The sequence below is a fragment of the Geotrypetes seraphini genome, chromosome 1 (assembly GCF_902459505.1).
Source record: "Geotrypetes seraphini chromosome 1, aGeoSer1.1, whole genome shotgun sequence".
Taxonomy (NCBI): Eukaryota; Metazoa; Chordata; class Amphibia; order Gymnophiona; family Dermophiidae; genus Geotrypetes; species Geotrypetes seraphini.
Window position 1 is genome coordinate 69,663,037 of NC_047084.1, and position 19,499 is coordinate 69,682,535.

The 19,499-nt window shown below is 46.0% G+C and overlaps 1 protein-coding gene across 1 annotated transcript in view; it reads right to left on the minus strand.

The window, feature by feature from the left end:
• SKP2 (S-phase kinase associated protein 2) overlaps nucleotides 1-14,437 on the minus strand; it is a 67,468-nt gene extending 53,031 nt beyond the window's left edge. The window contains exons 1-3 of the mRNA XM_033929218.1: nucleotides 14,284-14,437; nucleotides 13,835-14,091; nucleotides 3,184-3,292 (exon numbers count right to left, since the gene is read on the minus strand). Coding sequence (XP_033785109.1) covers nucleotides 3,184-3,292; nucleotides 13,835-14,091; nucleotides 14,284-14,291 — 374 coding nt within the window. The 5' untranslated portion in view covers nucleotides 14,292-14,437. The remainder of the gene's footprint in view (nucleotides 1-3,183; nucleotides 3,293-13,834; nucleotides 14,092-14,283) is intronic.
• Between the last annotated feature and the right edge of the window lie 5,062 nt (nucleotides 14,438-19,499).

The window sequence follows — 19,499 nt, forward strand, 5'->3', positions numbered from 1 at the left end:
TTGTGGTTTTTCTTAATTCGCGTTCCGGCTCTGCCCCTATCCCCCGCGAATACCGAGGGAGAAGTATATTCCCTTCAGTATTTTGAATGTTTAGTGAATAAAAACGTTTTTAAAGATTTACAAAAAGATTGGAAGGAGCTGGGACACCTCAAAATTAGAGGAAGTTCATTCCATAATTGGGGAAATTTAAACGCCAGAGAAATACTAAAATTCTTAACTCTTTGAATTCCTTTCTTAGAAGGGAGAGAAAGTTTAAATCGATGAGACTCTCGCATATGAAAATCTATAAACATTCCATAGCAGAGGAACAAGTGGAACAAAAATACCATATAAAATTTTAAAAATAATACATAAACATTTAAACTGGATTCTGAGATAAACCGGGAGCCAATGGAGACTCAAAAGCAAAGGAGTCACGTGATCAAATTTACTCTTTCCGTAAATCAGCTTTGCAGCGGTATTCTGAATCAATTGTAGTCTTTGAAGGCAGTTCTTTATGATGCCGAGATTAATGGCATTACAATAATCTAACCGAGATAGTATAATTGATTGGACCAAGACAGAAAAATGACGTTGATGGAAAAGAGATCTTACCCTTCCTCAGCATTCATAAACTGAAAAAACATTTCTTAACCAGAGAATTTATTTGATCCTTAAAGGTAAGGGAAGAATCAAAAAATATTCCTAATATCTTGGAGGAAAACTCAATTTGTAGGGAGACTCCAGAGTCCAGAAGTACAGTGGAAGGAAGATAATTCAATTTTGGGCCTAACCACAGAAGTTTAGTTTTGGCTGCATTTAGCTTCATCTGGACAGACATAGCCCAAGTTTTAAGTTTAGAAATACAGTGGTTTATTTTAAAAGTTAAGTTGGTAATATTTGAGTCAATCTCGATCAGAATAAAAATGTCATCCGCATAAGTAAAAAGCGTTTCCCACACTGACAGCTTGTAAGTATTCAAGGTTGTCATATAAAGATTAAACAGGATTGGTGAAAGTTCAAGTTCAAGTTTATTAGATTTTAATATATCGACCATCAAACAAATATCTGGCCGGTTTACATTAAATTTTAAAAAAAATAAAGAAAAAGAAATTGAAATGGTAAATATTTAAAAGTGCATAGAGTGGACATAAAAGACATTAACAAAACAAACTTGAAAGTGAGGATAAAAGGGAATGGGAGGGTAGAGTTACATTTTTGAGAGAAAAGGGAGAAAGGGGAATTGGGAATAAAACATATTGTTGAAAGCAGAGAGCCCTGAGGAACCCCACAAGGAGGTTGCCAGGAATTAGAAATATTACCATCAATATTAACTGAATAAGATCGAGAAAGTAAAAATTTTGAAAACCAAACAAGGACAACCTGATTAAGACCGATATCTGAAAGTAATTGGAGCAAAATATCATGATGCACTACATCAAACACCACGGACAAATCAAACTGAAGCAAAATAAAACATTTATTTTTCAGTCATAATTGTTGGATTTTAGAAAGAAGAGAGATCAATAAGGTTTTGGTACCAAAATTAGAACGAAATCCATATTGAAAAGGTTGAAGTAGAGATAGAAGCGACAGGCTTTAGCATTTTGTTGGATGTGCATAGAAAATGAGGTCAGAGTCGAAGACAATTCCAAGGATATCAGCAGAGGAGAAAGAAATGAAACAGTATTATTTACAGAAATAGAGAATGGAAGGAGCGGAGCAGCTCAGTCTTGAACATATTTGGACAGTTGACTACCAGCAATTTATTATTTGGAATGTTTATGTACCAAATACATAAGAACATAAATAGCCTTCTGGGTCAGAACAATAGCCAATCCAGCCCAGTATCCTGGCCATACCAGGTCACAAGTTCCTAGCAGAAATTGAATAGTATCAACATTCCTTGCTGAAAAGGAGTAGCAGAGCCCTCTAACAAAGGCGTTAGGATTCAAAAGCTGGAGTGTTGACTTTACAGTCTATTTTCCAAAAATATCAAAAAAGAGACAAGTTAATTTAATCATTAATTTTTAATGGATATAACTAATGGGTAGACTGGATGAACCATCCAGGTCTTTATCTGCCGTCATTTACTATGTTACTATGTGTATTCCTTCTGCATGGCTCGCAAGTACTGGGATGTTACCCATCCGTCCAGAATGACACACCTGTGGCACTAGAATATTTATGCACAGAGGACTAAATTCAGTAAATGCTAAAAAGATGCACACTAAGTACAATTCTATAACAGCATTCTGAACTGGGTGCCATTTATAGAATAGCATGTACTACCAGTGTCCTTGCTCACTATGGGCATGAGAATTTACACCAACTGAAACCTGGTGTAAATCCTTTTGCCAGGGGTGTCCAACCTTTTGGCTTCCCTGGGCCGCATCAGCCGAAAAAAATGTTTCTGGAGCCGCACAAATGCGCAAACGCTGCAGCAAGACAGAGGAGGGAGCCGATAAAATGGTAAACACCTGGGGACAGCAGAGGAAAGCACTGCATCGCCCTCGACTGGGGCCGCACAAAATACTTCACGGAGCCGCATGTTGGACACCCCTGCCTTAAGCTTTAGTTAGGCAAAGGTCCACCAAATTCTATAGTACTGCACACATTTTTAGTGAACACCCCAACCCGCCCATGCCCCTTCAATGGCCATACCCTTTTCAATTCAATGCTAAAAGATTTTTTTGTACATCTTTATAAAATAATACTGAAGATCAGCGTGCAAATTCTAATTGGAGCCGATTAACTGTGATAATATTAGGATCCAAATTATCAACTTGTTACTCAATTGCACATGCAATTTTGATTGCATAAAATTTGCACACTCTTAGCCTGTACATGCCACAGCATTACGCTCACGGTGGAAGCAGCATCTGCATGGCTCTACCTGCAGCTTTCTTCAGCAGTGGCCTCCTTGAGCCACAATAGAAATACAAATCCTATAACAAAAAAGCACTGCACTCCTCTGAGACACAATTCAAACACATAAAGTAATGTTGCAATTCTACTGTCATCAGGAAATTACCTTCATCTCCACTGCTGGTGACCAACAACAGTTAAAGAATCTAGCTATGTTATGTATGAGCAGAGAGTCTCCAGCTATAAGCACAGAGGTACACTAGGTGGAATATAGAAAAATATGACCTTTGCTTAGCAACAGAAAAACAGATAAAAAATTGAAGAAAAATCACTTACGAAAGGCGATGCCATTGCTTACAGACATTAGAAACTTTTAGCAGTTCACTTAGGGATAAATATGAGAAGATGCCCAGCAGCAGTTCATCTGGCATAGCACCCCAAATGCCTAAAATAAAGACACATGAAAATTTATCACCTTTCATATTCTTAGGATTTAAAACATAGAATATAATACTGCAGATGTGATGCCTTAAACATTTTTTCTGTATAAGTACATTTGGCCTTCTATTTTATGGATAACTATGACAGAAGTTGATTCTTAGTCAACTTGATTATTGCAACATTGTTTACCCGACAATCTCTCAAAGAAATATGCAGCGGCTATGTATAATTCAAAATGCTCAGACTGATCTTTGGGCTAAAGAAATTTGACCACGCATGCGCAGGACCTCTGCACTCCCCCGTCAAGCCGGCTCCGCTCCAACAACACGCGCACAACGTACAAGCAGGACGTCCTGCGTGCTTGTACATGGTGCGCGTATTGTTGGAGCGGCGCTGGCTTGATGGGGGAGTGCAGAGGTCCTGCGCATGCGTCTGGAGGATGGCTGGCTTGAACCGAAGCCGGGAGGCGCTGGTTAATGGCAAAGGCATCGCCGAAGAGGGAGGAGAGCCGCACGGGGACCCCGGGGAAAGGAAACCACCATGCTGCAAGAGCTGCAGCCCAAGACAAATACCCACCCATCCCTGGGCCACCATAGTAAATCTTGGTTGTGGAACGAATTGTTTCAGTTTACATTGTGGCCTATGGGGACATGTGCTTTGATATACGAGTACATTGGATTACAAGCATGCTTCTGGAACGAATTATACTCGTATACCAAGGTACCACTGTACTTTTTTACGGAAAGAGTGGTAGATGCGTGGAACAGTCTCCCGGAAGAGGTGGTGGAAACAGAGACTGTGTCTGAATTCAAGAGGGCCTGGAAAAGGCATGTGGGATCTCTCAGAGAGAGAAAGAGATAATGGTTATTGTGGATGGGTAGACTGGATGGGCCATTTGTCCTTTATCTGCCGTCATGTTTCTATGTTTCTAAACCGATCAGTGAAGTACTACAGAGGCAGAGTAAAAAAATCTTTAGTGGATTCCTTCTGCAGAGCATGCATGTATGGGGAAATAACCCTATTGTCTAGAACAGGGGTGTCAAACTCAATCACATTAAGGGTTCGAAATCCAAAACACAGGCTAAGTCGCGGGCCAGAACCCGCCCATTCTGCGCACCAGATCCCACCCCCCATATTATAACACCATTTTTTCCATTCATTTTTCTTATATACACAAATAATATAATCTTATTAACGCATAATGGTAATGGTTAACCACAAAATTAAAACTACACAAAACACACTGTATGCTTCTCAACATTCATTCCTACCAGAACAGATAATAACCCCAATGCAAATAAGGGACCAAAAACTAAAAGTATTAATATATTTTTTTAAAAAACACCTTTTCAAGATTCTGCATGCAGTACAACCCCCAGAGAAAAAGAAACAAATGTATTTATTCCTGAGCAGTGCAAAAGATGGACAGCAAATTAAAATGCTCAAAATTGACACAATTCAAACACTAACTTGAAAATAAAATCATTCCCCCTACCTTGCTGTGCCTCCCCTCCAGTGGGTGTCTAACCTTCTAGCCGGCTCCAACCTGGCCATTTTATGCAGCCCGCACTCCAATGCCCCCTGGTGTTATCTTGTGGCCGGTTCCCTCCTCCTCTTAGCCATAATGTGCACGGAGCCGCATGCAGCAGCTCCTCAAGCGTCCTGCACCTGAACCGGAAGCCTTCTCTCTGACGTTGCAATGTCAGTAGGAATACTTCTGGATGAGGTGTGGGACGCGCGAGGGAGGTTGTGAGGAGGAGGGAGCCAGCCACAAGGTAACACTGGGGGCATCGGACCGCAGGCTGCATAAAACAGCCAGGCGGGCCTTGTGTTTGACACCAATGTGTGAACTTTCTCTCTTTCACTATGTTTTCACCCAAAGCTATTATCAGGAAACTGATCCCATATTCCCAAATCTCCCTTTACAAGCAATGTTCCCAAAAATATGACAAAGGAAACCAGGAATGAACTTAAATAATCATATTGGTTTATTGAAAGAATAATTACAAGAGAGAATAGAACTAGTGCAGCTGGTTAATATATAAACTAGAGGCAAACAGATGAATTTCAAAGTCTGATCACATTTTAGAACTTAACCTAAATCAGCTAGCTCTTACTCTATGGGACTCATAATAATAAAACAAAAACAAAAAAAAAACGTCTAAAGTGGCCTAAATGGGTACTTGGACGATCAAAAAGCCTGATCGTCCAAGTACCCATAATCAAAGTTGGTTTTAGACGTATCTAAAACCAGCTTAGGCCTTTCCCCTGCCTCTAAACGCACAGAGAGAAAAGAGGCATTTTTAGATGAGGGGAAAGGGCGGGCGGTGGGCGGGAGGTAGGCCGACCTACACCTAGGCGTACAACACGTATAACCAAAGATTTTGTCAGGTTGCCTAGTCAGCACTTATACGTTTTGACTTAGACCAAGTCAAAACAGGTATAAGTGCTGAAAAACGGGCTGCTGAGCTGATGGCGTCAGGTGAGATCAGTACAGCGGCCTGGCAACCTACCCACCCCAACTGCAACCATCGCGGCAGGAGAAATACCTCATCTCCCCTACCGCGATGCGATCACCCCTCTACCCGAACTGCCGCAACCCGCGGCAGGAGAGATGCCCAATCTCTCCTGCCGCGGGTTGTAGCAGTTCGGATAGAGGAGTGATCGCATCGCGGCAGGGGAGATAGCCAATCTCTCCTGCCGCGATACATCACCTCCCCCCACATTATCGGGGCAGGAAGGAGCCCAAGCCCTCCTACCCCGCGGCATCCCCAAACCCCGTGACATAATCAGGGCAGGAGGGAGCCCAAGCTCTCCAGCCCTGGTGAACCACGACCCCCCAGCTGACATCGGGGCAAGAGGTAGCCGAAGCCCTCTTACCCCACGATCCCGAAACCCCCCCCACCAAGTCCACCCGGCCCATGTACCAAAGGCCCAGCCCACAGAAAGGCCTAAGACAACTGGGCCGATTCCGGTTGGCCCAGGCACCTCAAGAACCATCTGTGGGGGGGGTTTGAGCCGCCTGGGCCAATCAGGCCCTAAGGCCAGCCATTCCCAAGATGGCTGGCCTGTCAGACGGATGAGCTTGGCACCTGTCCATCCGACCAACAATTTTAAGGTACGGGGAAGGGGGGGGTGGGGGGTTCGCGCGTTGGGCCGATCGGGGGTTCGGGTGGGACGGTCGTGGGGGGGTTGCGTCGAGGGCAGGAGGGCCTGGGATCCCTCTTGCCCGTATTTTAGTGGGGGGGGTGGGGGTTAGAGAATATCGCTGGGCCAGGAGGGCTTGGGCTCCCTCCTGGCCGGATCGTGTGTGTGGGGGGGGAGGGGATTTGGAGATCGCCGGGCCAGAAGGGTTTGTGCTCCCTCTTGCCCTGATGTTAGCGGGGGGGGGGGGGGGGTCGCAGTTCATCAGGGCAGGAGGGCTTGAGCTCCCTCTTGCCCTGATCGAGTCGGGGGTGCCTCGGGGCAGGAGGGCTTGGGCTCCCTCTTGCCCTGATCGAGTCGGGGGTGCCTCGGGGCAGGAGGGCTTGGGCTCCCTCCTGCCTGGTTCGTTATAGGGGGGGAGATTCTGTAACAGGTGTTTTTGACAGACACCGGTTACAGAATCCAGCTTTTAGGCGAAGGACTGGCTCCTCCTTCGCCTAAAAGCTCTTGTTTTGGACGTTTGGGGCTTAGGCCTTTTTTAGGTTGATTATATGGTGTAGGTTTAGACGTAGTGGTGGTCTGGGTAGAGGCAGGCCATTATCAGAGGCAGGCTGAACATAGAGGCAGGCCATTATCAAAAAAAACCTCCTTTTGGACGTTTTTTTGATAATGGACACTTTCCCCGCTTCTACTTTCAACGTTTAAGGCCTTAGGCCAAAGGGGGACTTAGACTTTTTTTTTTAATTATTATTATGCCCCTCTATGTATTCCTAAAAAAAAACAAAAAACCTTAGTTCCTCAATATTATTGTCGCAACTACAGACTATAAATTAAGTCAAAGAAATATATATATTACCCAATGTCTTCCTCTAGAAAAGCCACGTGCCCTGTAGAGGAAGGGAACCAAAAAGGAGCACCCAAAGCCTTTCGGAATAGTCTTTTATTCATAAAATTTACACCATGTGATCATATAGAAAGTCCCAAAAATTCATGCATTCGTGGCATAGGACACATGTCTTCTTTGCACAACTTCTCTAAGGAGGGGAAAATACACATCAGCCACTCGTTATTGGCTAGTTTAAGCTATACCCCTTCTCTTTAGCATGCGATTGGTGCAATCTTCTTTACCCAGAATCTCTTGCAGGTCTAGGTCACCTTACTATTCACATCCAGGCATGTCATGGCACTGGTAAGTCTGCTCTTCGGCCATGGTGGTTTCTATATGATCACTCATATTTGGGTCCAGCTTAAACATAAGGTCATTGCTAATTATCAGATAGCAAGCCAAAGGGCTTTTACTAATCTGAAAAACCACCAAATTAAGCAACTCAAGCCTGTTAGCCATTTCCAGAGGGAGACAATTTTTTTCTTTTGTCATCCATTTTAAAATTAGCAACTGTATCCCCATTCATAAAGGATAAAACAAAAAATAATATACTTGGTTCCTTACAATATGTAGAGTGGACCAAGTTACTGCCCTACAAATCTCAGGGAAGACCGCCTGAGCTTCTGCCTATGACAAAGCCACACTTCTAGTCAAAAGCGCCTTTACAGAAACAGGGGCTGTTTCCCACAAACAATATATGCTGATGAAATGGCCCTACAGATCCATCAGGCAATCATGGCTTTGGAAGCCGGTACACCGCAACTAGCTGGATTTGTCAGTACAAAAAGATGGTCAGATATCTCGAGGTCACAAACAAGTTCAGGTTATCTGAGAAGAACCCTCTTAACATCCAACTTCTTCAGAATCCGGTCCTTTTTCTTTGAAGCTGTGGACTAGAACAATGCCAATCTAGACTTCCTGGCTAATATGGAACGCTGAAATCACCTTCAGCAGAAAGGAAAAACAGTGTGTAAATTGAAGGAAAAGCTCTCTGCAAGAAAGAGCCTGCAACTCCGAGACCTTTCTTGCTGAGGTAATGTCCACCAGAAAAATGTTTTTGAGTGCTTAGGACGACCTCCATTCCAGGGCCCAGAAATGAAAACTGACCCAACTAAACAGGCTTCTGCCCATTCTTTGGCCTTAGAGAGCAAAGGGAAGGCTAAGCCGGCCACTCCCACTCCCTTCACATGCTCTTCAGGTGCCCATCCAGCGCAAACCTGGCATGAATTAGGGTCAAAAGAACCTGAGGACTCCATCCCTGCCAGTTTTGAGGCAAAACAAGATGATTTGAAGCTTCTGGAGAACTTTGGGAAATCCAAGATGGCTGCCACAACAGCGTTTTGGTGCCAAAGCACGTCTCAAAAAAACGCTAAAACAAAATTGAAAAAACTAGCGATTTTAAGATTTTAGAGGTGGGGGATAATGGAACAGGTAGAAACCTTCAAAAACATTTGCAGAACCCCACCATCACACACAATTTTCCTCATAGACTTTAACAGCCTTACTCACTGTGACCTGTGTTAGCAATGTACTGCAGCCTGCCTCAGCTCCAAAAGTAGCTGGATCAGGGAGAAGAAATCACTGCCTTAAACAGAACATCCTTCCAGTGCTGAATCTTCGGGCTGAGCCTCCAACCCCTGCAGTCACGCATAAAGTAGAGGTGAGAGGTGAAATGGATGCCTAACAGCTTTTGCTCAAACTCCTGCAAGCAGTAGGTGAGTAATTCTACCAGGGGATGGCCCCAAGCTCCAAAATGGCTTCTGCAGGCTGGCTAAACAGGTACCACAAGGGACTGGTCTGTCAGCTGCAGAACTCAGTCTGCTTCTCCTCCAGAGAGAGCTGGACCCTCGACTAAGGGAGCTCTTAGCACCAAAAGATGAAGAAAATATGCAGGGGGGGAGGGGGGGAAGACCAAAAATTAATAAATAAGCAGAGAAGATCAGAAACACTCCTTCCAGATGCCGTGCAGAAGAAAAAAACCAAAACAAAACTGTAGGGGGGGCAGCAGAGCACTCTGTGAAATAAGAGGGATTAAAAAATCTGGAATGGATTCCTTCTGCACGGCTCGTAAGCACTGGGATATAATCCGCTTGTCCAGAATGGCACACCTATTGCACTAGAATAATTCTTAACTACTTATCGGGAAGAGGGTGTACAGGATTATTGTAAAAGAACCCCTCGATAGATTACACCATTACTATTATCTCTGGCATGACTAATGCCTTGAGTCTTACAGACTTTGTCAATCTCTTCAGCTTAGTGTTTGGCATATATACATATTATCCTCCTAGATTCAATTAATAGTACGTTAGATATTTTCTTGGGCTCTCCAGATACAGCAAGATTATCTTGCACTTTGAAAAATGTTATGGTTATATTTTCAAACAGACAAATCCAAGTCAGTTAGTTACATGGAAACTCAATTATTTCAATATTAAAGGACAAAAATGTGAAAAACTTCTGGAATGAACAACAAAAAGAATTTGAGGAATTTACTCTTTTAAGAAAACGTATAGCTTACACAAATCACTAGAGAACACAAAGGGAACTGCAAAACAGGCAGGGAATTAAATAACTTTGGCATCAGCATAAGCAGAGCTGCTCTGTGATAACAATGTGAATAAAGCTTTCACTTTGCATAATTAAAATATTACAAGTTCTGGCAAGAATCTATACCTTGCTAATCCCCCCTTTCCCTTTTGGAGGGGAAGGAGTACTGATTCCTAGCATATTTTACATATCCTGCTGGATCCTGGAAGATTCTGTGCTTTTAACTGGGAAGGATTGCAGGATATGGCTGTTTCCTGCCTTATAGGTAATGAAGGGTGCTGAATCCAGGTGGATAAAGCCCTTCCTAGGAACAGACTTGCAGGATCCTCGCTGATCCTGTGCTTTTGATGGGGAAGGAGTGCTGGATATGGATGTTTGCGGCCTTATAGGTGGTGTAGGTTGCTGAATTCAGGTAGATACTAGTGCTGCCCGATTCGCATCAATTCATTCTCCCCAAAAAAATCAGGCTCACTGATTTAGTGACCAACACTCCATCTGGTAAGACCTGACATACCTCAGGGTCTTCTAAAGCAGCAGCAGTGGTGGCTGAAAAGGTTTGTAAGGTCTGCCTAGCTGAGGCCTTCCCTCTACCGCATCATCAGGGGCAGGGCTGGGCAAAGAAGGAATTAAGATTGGAATTAAGATGTCAGCAGAGGACATGCCTGAAGTTAATTCACACTCTGGATTAGGCTTTTCTATTAAGGTTGAAAAACTAATTTCAAAGGAACATGGGGAGAGGGCAATAATCTATAGTGCTCCTTGGACACAAGCATTTTATTGCAGAAGATAGATTATATTTTTTCAACAGCGTCACATATTAGTCCAGCCAGAAGGTGCTGAGAATGACACAGGGAAAAAATCTGTCCCCGTCACTGCACCGTCCCCGGCCCACCATCCTCTGCACCGCCCCGTCACCGCCGTTCCCTTCACCGCCCCGTCACCGCCACTGCCATCCCATTCACTGCCCCTTCTCCGCAGCATCCATATAAGCCTCAGTACTGCGAAACACCATGAAGACAGAAGAGAGTTCTGCCACTACTACTATTGCACTGAGAATCTGTTTCAGTGCCTCTGCTCTGTAGTAAAAACCGAACATAAAATAAATCAATTAACTTGTCCTCCCTTTCAATGACGTGTCCCCCATGTTCACCTATAGCTCGAATCAGGTCAATTGTGCACACTAAAAATGCAGGAGGATCTGGAACGTGAGCGCAGGCAGGCAGTGATACAAAAACAGCAGACACCCGACCAACTGCAGTGTTCCGCCATCTCCCTCCCTCCATCTCACCTTAGATGTAGAGTATGCCGGCTTTCTTTTTCGCCCAGCCGCATGTGCGGGTGTTCATTTGTTCAATATTCTCCTCTGATGCAACCGGAAACAGGAAGTTGCAAGAGAGGAGAAGATTGATCAATGCGAGCGCGGCTTGGCGAAAAAGAAAACCGGCATACTCTACATCAGTGGTTTTCAACCTTTTTATACCCGTGGACTGGCAGAAATAAAAGAATTATTTTGTGGACTGGCAAACTACTAGGACTAAAATTTTAAAACCCTGTTTCTGCCCCATCTCCGCAAGCTCGGTCATCTCAGTAACTATAGAAAAATAGACAAATATAGACAGCAGTTATAAATTCTCAAAACTGACACATTTTGATCACTAAATTGAAAATAAAATCATTTTCCTACCTTTGCTGTCTGGTGATTGATTTCAAGAGTCTCTGGTTGCGTTTCCTTCTGTCTGTGTATCCTTTCTTTCTTTCTGCACTCAGGCCCAAGAATTGTCCCTTTCTATTCCCTCCCTCTTTCCTTCCTATGTCCTTAGTGCCCCCGGTGCCTCCTTCCCATTAATTTAGTGTCCCCAGTGCCTCCTTCCCATGTCCTTAGTGCCCCAGTGCTTCCTTCCCATGTCCTTAGTGCCCCTTCCTGTCTTTAGTGCCCCCAGTGCCTCCTTCCCATGTCTTTAGTGCCCCCAGTACCTCCTTCCCATGTCTTTAGTTCCCCAGTGCTTCCTTCCCATGTCCTTAGTGCCCCTTCCTGTCTTTAGTGTCCCCAGTGCCTCCTTCCCATGTCCTTAAGTGCCCCTTCCTGTCTTTAGTGCCCCCAGTGCCTCCTTCCTATGTCCCTCTCACTGCCTTCCACACTTTGTCCCACCCCCACCCCCGAAGCTTGCCTGCCTGCCTACCTGTGCCTGTCTACCTTTCTCCCTCCCTAGCCAAAGCCAACCTGCTGCCTCCCTGCCGCTCAAAAAAAAAAAGCCTCCGTCCTTTTCCCCTTCTCTTACCGCCATGCTGCAGCTGCTAAAGCCGGAAGTCTTCTTTCCGACTCAATTCTGAAGTCGGAGAGGTTGTTCTGGGCCAGCCAGGCAGCGATTGGCTGGCCCAGAACGTCCTCTCCGACGTCAGAATTGACGTCGGATAGATTTCCTGTCGGCTTTAGTAGCTGCAGCATGGCGGTAGGAGCAGGAGAAAAGGAGAGGCTTTTTTTTTTTTTCTTCGTGCGGACTGGCAGAAATTCAACCGGCGGTGCTCTTCCAATTCAAAGGTGAGGTGGAGGGAGGGAGATGGCGGGGACCGCGCGATCTTGATTGCCTCACTGCGGGGACAAGTCCATTGACCGCTCCACGGGGCGGTGAATGGCCTTGTCCCCGTCCCGCAGAGGCCACTATTTTTTCTTCCCCATTTTGGCGGGTTACCTGTGGCTAAATGCGGCTAGCCCGCCACTGTGTCATTCTCTAGTGCTGATCTCTTCCTGCTGCAGGTTTAGAAACAGCAGAGGAAGGAGAAGGAGCTACATCCTGCACTGTTTAAAAGACAGCAACATTCACTTGCTTAGTAATTAGTTTAAATAAGTTTAACCAGCTTACTAAAGGTCACCTTTTAAATCCAAAGTGTTGCTTTTTTTCCCCCCCCACTGCCTGGATAAGCTACAGCTTGTTTTGATTGCCTCTTTTGCTATCATTCTTCAGGGAGCCCCGCACTGATGTCTTTTCCTTCTCTGCCTGTCCACCCACACAGGAATAGAATGACAAATCATAGGGGGCAGGACAGGGCAAAGAAGGAATTAAGATGTCAGCAGGGGACATTAAGTTCAGACATTGCATAGATGATGTTTTTGCGGTTCATGAGTGGCTCATTTGTGGGATGGGAGGGGAGGGGAGCTGGGGGAATGAGAGTACTGGACAATGTATTATTTGAAGTGGGATTACCTTGTTATGTTGATTTAGTGTTTATCTATTTTGTACTACATAATGCTGCTGTTTGGGGTGAGTTGTAGCGGTTTATGTTGGATTCATTACCTGGAGGACCCATGTGTCTAGAATAATAAGCGTTGTTCTTTCTGTGCAAATAATTGTCTATGCAATTCTTTTTTTTTTCATTAAATTTTTATTGAAAATATGTCAGTAGGGGACTCCATGTACATGGATAGCAGTTGTGCCAATAAAAAAAAAAAAAGCAGTCTGCTGTTAAAGTAGGAAAATCCTGGTGGTTTTTTAACCAGGATTTCAATACTGTTCATCCTGGAGGATCCTGGTTTTACCTTGTTCCAATATCTTGCTACCTATCCCTTACTCATAAGGTACCTAGTCCCAGATTCAGAAGTCACAGCAAACATAACAGAAGAGATGCTCTATCATTGCAAAGATATCTTGCTACCTATCACTTAAGGCAGGGGTGTCTAACCTTTTGGTTTCCCTGGGCCGTATTGGCCGAAAAAAAATGTTTCTAGGGCCGCGCAAACGCTGCAGCAAGACAGAGGAGGGAGCCGGCAAGACAATATACACCCTGGGGCAGCAGAAGAAAACATTGCATCACCCTCGATCGGAGCCGCACAAAATACTTCACGGGGCCACATGCAGGTTGGACACCCTTGACTTAAGGTATCTGATTTATTCATGCTTCCCATATCAGATTTTTTATAATTATTTATCACTGTTTTTTTTGGCCACCTGCATTACATAGTAGTAGTACCTGGGGTGGGCTCCTTGTTAGGCTTCTGTCTCCGTGCAATTACGAAAAGCTGATCTCTCTCCTCTTCCTGAACCTTCTGTCGCTTCTTAGATGAAAAACCATTATAGATGCTATCCAGGGGCAGATTCTCCTGATTCTCCATGTGAGAAACCCCCATGGCCGATAGCAAGTCCTTACTCTTGCGCGGGTCCCAAGACCAAGAGAAACTGGTCGTCATCACATTGCAGCTGGAAGCCGGGATTTCCTGGAGAGATCCCCTAGTCGACAGAGAATACAATTCGGAAATAAGTTGACAATTCTCGAGGTCAGAAAACGGCAATCAGCTTTTGTTCAGCATCATAAAATACACCACTATCACGAAATATTAGATAACTTTTCGCATTAAAACAAGAGGAACATGAGCCGGGCCTATGCCAAGAGCACCCCACCCCAAATCTCTCTTTTGCTACCTCAACATTGCAGTTTCTGCCGCTGGCGCCGTCGTCTCAGAATCTGAAGCTTCCCGCGCCTTCTTCCGAATAAGCGATCAAGGACCGCCAACAGGCGCAGTTTAATGACATCACTGGCGCTGATCGGTTAGGAACAGGAAAGGGAGGAGTAACGCCAAAGAGAACAGATTCAAGGGGCATCAATGCTTTCCTGCTTTTTCAAAGTCAGTTGTCCGTTTACTTTGGGGGCGTTCTATTACTGTGCGTTGTGGAATTTACCGGCCTTGTGGGTCTGTGCATCATTCTGCAGGGATAAATGAGACTACTGTGTTCTCTTTTGTATTTAAATCCAGGCTCAAAACTCACTTTCTCCAGGTTGCTTTTAAGTCCTAACTTCCAGGCGCTTGTAAAGCACACATGCCCGAGAAATCCCTTAACCACCTACTTGTCTGTTTGATTAGATCAGTGCTCTTCAACCTTTTTACACCTATGGATCCAGAAATAAAATAATTATTTTGTGGACAGGCAAACTACTGAGACTGAAATACCCCCCCCCCCCCCACACACACACACAAGTTCAGTCCGCAAACCATCTGATCCCATCTGCAGAAGCCTCAAATAGTTATGATTTTATATTGAACATATTTTATTCAAGTATAAAAAGAAACAATATTCTGTACAATTGTCATTTTATAAATACAAATAATACAGGGCAAGGATCAACAAAACCCATCTCCCCTCCCCTTCACATATATCCCCTCTATCAAGAAAACTGAATAAGCCAAATTATTACATAATGGTACACAGAAATATCATGCTAATAGAATACCGCAGCCACACATGACAGGGCACATATGAATAGTGTTAGGGGAGTGCAACTAGGGCACTCCCTGGTCAGAGAGAACCCTAAGCCAGCTGGAAGCTAGAGAAGCACTGCTGGGCTTTGCAGTCCCCATTTATGTCAAACACCAGCTCTAGCAGGATGCATATTTCAAATCTGATATATTCTAATCACAAGATAGAAATAAAATTATTTTTTTTCTACCTTTTGTCGTCTCTGGTTTCTGCTTTCATCGTCTTTTCACTCCCTTCCATCCAGCGTCTGCCCTCTGTCTCTTCAATCCAGCATCTGCCCCTTCCATCCACTGTCTGCCCTCTCCCCCTTCCATATGGTTTCTGCCTTCTTTCTATGCCCCTCTCCCCTTTCCATCCAGCCTGTGCCCCCTCTCTCCTTTTTTCATGATTCATTCTGCTCTCTTCATTTTTATCTCTCCTACACCAGATCTAGCATCTTTGTTCCCCCTTCCCAACATCAATCTCTCTCTACTTTCTCATTCCTCTGTCTCTCCCCTTTCCCTCATCTGATCTCTCCATTCCATCCTAACTCCTTCTCCTCCTCTAATCTCCCTGCCAGATGTTTCCTTCCTGTTTTCCTCCCCCCCTCTCCAGCAGTACCCCTTCTCCATTTCCTCCTCCCCTTATCCAATAGTAACTCTCTTTCCTTCCCTTTCCCTCCTCCTCTGTCCAGCAGTACCCCTTCCCCTCCATCCTCCCCTGTCTAGGAGTACCCCTTCCCCTCCGTACTCCCCTCCTTCCCTCTCCAGCAAATATTTCCTCTCTTTAGCCTAGTGGCAGCTCTGTGTGCTTTTAACTTTGGCACACAGCTGCCCCTAACAGTAGTTTAGCCGTGGTTTCATGAAGCAGCCTCGGGGCCTTTGCTAGGCCAGCCCACATTGCATCATTGAAGCGGGCCGGCCTAGCAAAGACCCTGAGGCTGCCTCATGAAACCGCAGCTAAACTACTGCTTATTGTGCCGAAGTTAAAAACACACAGAGCTGCCGCTGCTGGTCTGGGGGTGTGGAGATATACGCAGCGAACGTAGGAGTCCCAGCGAAAGCAGGAGGCATACGCGGCAGGAGACCTGGAGAAGGCAGGAGGCAGAAGTCCTGGCATATGCGACGGCAGCAGCCTCTCTTCCTGCCTAGTGTACAGTTTGTGGAGAAGACCCGAATCCTTCACAGACTGGCAATAAATTTTTGCAGACCGGAACCGGTCCACGGACCGGCGGTTGAAGAACACTGGATTAGATTGTAAGCTCTACTGAGTAGGGACTGTCTCTTAAATGTTTTAATATACAATGCTGTGTACCTCTGAAGGAGTCTGGGACTGGTTTTCCTAAGTGTTGAACTAAGTTTTCTCTTTAATAAAATGCTGAATTATGTTTAGCTACAGACCTAACTTATCTCAGGTTCTAGCCTGCCTGCCTTGAGTGTTAGCTTGGACATTCTAACTTCTTATGACTATCTCAGCATAAACGACGTAACAGAAAGACTGCAGGGCCTAGATAAGTGACCTGCTAGTGTGAGCTGAGGACCAATGATTGTTAAGAAAAGTAACACGTGAAAAGTTTTTTCTAGAATTCAGTTGTATAGCCAGAAGAATGTATAAATATCTCTGTAACGTCCTGGTTTCAGCACTTCTGAAGCCAGCTTGAAGCTCGGGAGTCGCATACGTATGCTAATAAACCATCTGTGCTTTCTTCAAGTCTCTAGGTTTTTTGGCTGCCCAAAGTGACCTTTCACCTCTAGCAGCACCATAGAAATGTTTAAGTAGTAGCATGACTTACACCCCCCCAAGGACTAGTGATACCAGATGTCCGAATTTGCCTGGACATGTCCTTTTTTTAGAGGACTGTCTGGGTGTCTGGACTGTTTCCTGGACTGGAGGGAGTTTGGTAAGAGTGGATAGCGTAGCTGGTTTTAAGAACGATTTGGACAATTTCCTGGAGGAAAAGTCCATAGTCTGTTATTGAGAAAGACAGGGGGATCCACTGCTTGCCCTGGATCGATTCGGTAGCATGGAATGTTGCTACTCCTTGGGTTTTGGCTAGTTTCTAGAGACTTGGATTGGCCACCGAGAGAACGGGTTACTGGGCTTAATGGACCATTGGTCTGACCCAGTAAGGCTATTCTTATGTTCCAGGTTTTGGACTCTCTTCAGTCCAGCCCCACCCTGGAAATAAATATGGTTCTCTCGTTGACCTATCCCCATGTACCTCTTAAGGCACTGCAATTTCCAAAGTTCAGGCTGCCAACAGTTAGCAACATGATCCTGCTGCTGTCAGCCTACCCCAGAAGCCTTCGCTCTGCAGCGACTTCTGCTCCCACCTAGGCAGGATACTGTATAGCAAAGGCTTCTGTGGCAAGCTGATGGCAGCAGGATCATGTTGTTAACACTGCCAGTTGTCAGCTGCCTGAAGTTTGAAATTGCAGCACTGAAGAGGAACGTGGGGACATGGGAGACTCAGGAGGAAGGCTAGAGGGAGATAGAGGCTGCACTGGGGGTGGGGTAGGAGTGAGACTAGTGGGAGGGTACAGCAGGGCTGGGGCGGGGTTATGTGTCCTCTTTTTTTATTTAGTTTACAAATATGGTGACCCTACCAAGGACTTAACCCCTCTTTCCCTAATTCCCCCTCTTCAAATAGCATACTTTTCTTTAGCACTCTCCAGACCAGTAGAGGTTAACTTTACGATTGGGTATATATCTAATCATGACCAGCAGGTGGAGACTGAAAACAAAACTTTGGGACAGTATATCCTAGCCCCTCCTCTCTATTTCCCTCAGTCTTCTTTCAGTCTCCAGCAGGTGTTGAGTGATCTGTACCCATCTCCCTTGGTAGGGCTGTTGGAATTTGTTTAGAGGTTTATTGTCCCTGTTTTTAGCCGGACGGAGCTTGGACGGACTCTGTTTGGGGGTTCGTCCGACCTCGGGGGTGTCAAACCCGGCGGGTCACGAGCGGGGTCCCTCCCCCCACTTCCTCCACCTCCCCATATTTTTTTAGAGGAGCCTCAGCAGTAAGCCTTGCCCCCTAAATCAAGCAAGGCATATTGCTTCGAGAGCCTGTGGAGTCTGTTCTGTAAAAAAAAAAAAAAAAAAAAAAATCCTGAGGTAGTGCTGGTCTGGAGGGTTGTATCCCTTTAAGAAAACTGTATTTTACTGTATTTTTTCAACTAACCGGCACTTTTTTTACAGCTAGGTCGCGTATGGAGCAATGAGCACTTCTAAAGGGAAAAAGTGCTCATTGTGCTCCAGACGCGAGGCACTCGCGGCCGGCCTGTGCAAGCGGTGTTCAGGCCGGTGCGGTGGAGGAGCTCCGTCGGCAGCGGCTGCAGGCGCCCAGAGCTCCCCGCCGATGGTGCCTCGCGAGTCGGCAGGGAACGGTGGAGAAGCCCGGTCTTCTCCGTCCGCCCACGGAGGGATTCCCCGAGCCGCCGACGGTCGGGTTTTAGAGGATTCCCTCTCAGCTGATATTTTGACAGCTGATGCCGGCTTGCCTGTTTTAGCGGCTGAGACTATTCAGGTCTCTCAGCCGCTGCAGGCTATGGAGGGAGCTGTTTTGGCGGGAAAGACGCCATCTTCTCTGTCTGGCCCCTCCATTTTGTCTTCCACCTCAGGTGACCTTCCCCCTGTTTTGGCTAAGCAGGGGCAGGTTTCTGCTGGGTCCCCTGCTGTGGCAGGGAGTCCCTTGGGACCCTCGGGGGGTTTTTCCCCTGATTTTTTCTTTTCTTTATGCAAAGCCTATTTTCAGGCGGCTGGGGGTCCCGGTTGCGCCCAGGGGGTCTCGGGGGGTGGGGTTTCCTCCGTGCTCCCTGCGGCTTTGCCTCTCTCGTCTGACGTGACGTCCCCTCCGCCGCCTCTCTTGTCCAAGCGTCCGCGGGTGTCGTGGGATGAGGATTTGTGGTCGGAGGAACGTGTCGGTCTGGAGGAGGACCTGGACCCTTCTGAGGAATTCCAGGACCCTCTGGAGGGGACGGAAGCTGGCGGCGGGTTGTCGGGTTTCCCGTTCTCCAGTGACGAGGCGTCCGTGGTGCGCCTTTTTCAGAGAGATGAGCTGCCTGACCTTATTCAACAGGTTTCTTCGGCTTTGCGTTTTGAGGACGCGCCGCCGGAGACTCCGCGTGTGGGGGACCCTCTGTTACGAGGGTTCCGTTCCGTTTCCCGCTCTTTTCCTATGCATCAGGATATTCGGGATATTATTCTTGAGCAGTGGAAAACGCCGGAGACGCCGTTTCGGCTGGCGCGCAGCATGGCTCGCCTGTATCCCATTCCTGAAGGGGATCGGGCTACGTTAGCTTCGCCAGTCGTGGATGCGGTGGTCTCAGCTATTTCCAAGCGGCATACCGTGCCTGTTGAGGGCGGTTCTGCCTTGCGGGACTCTGAGGAGCGCAAATTGGAGA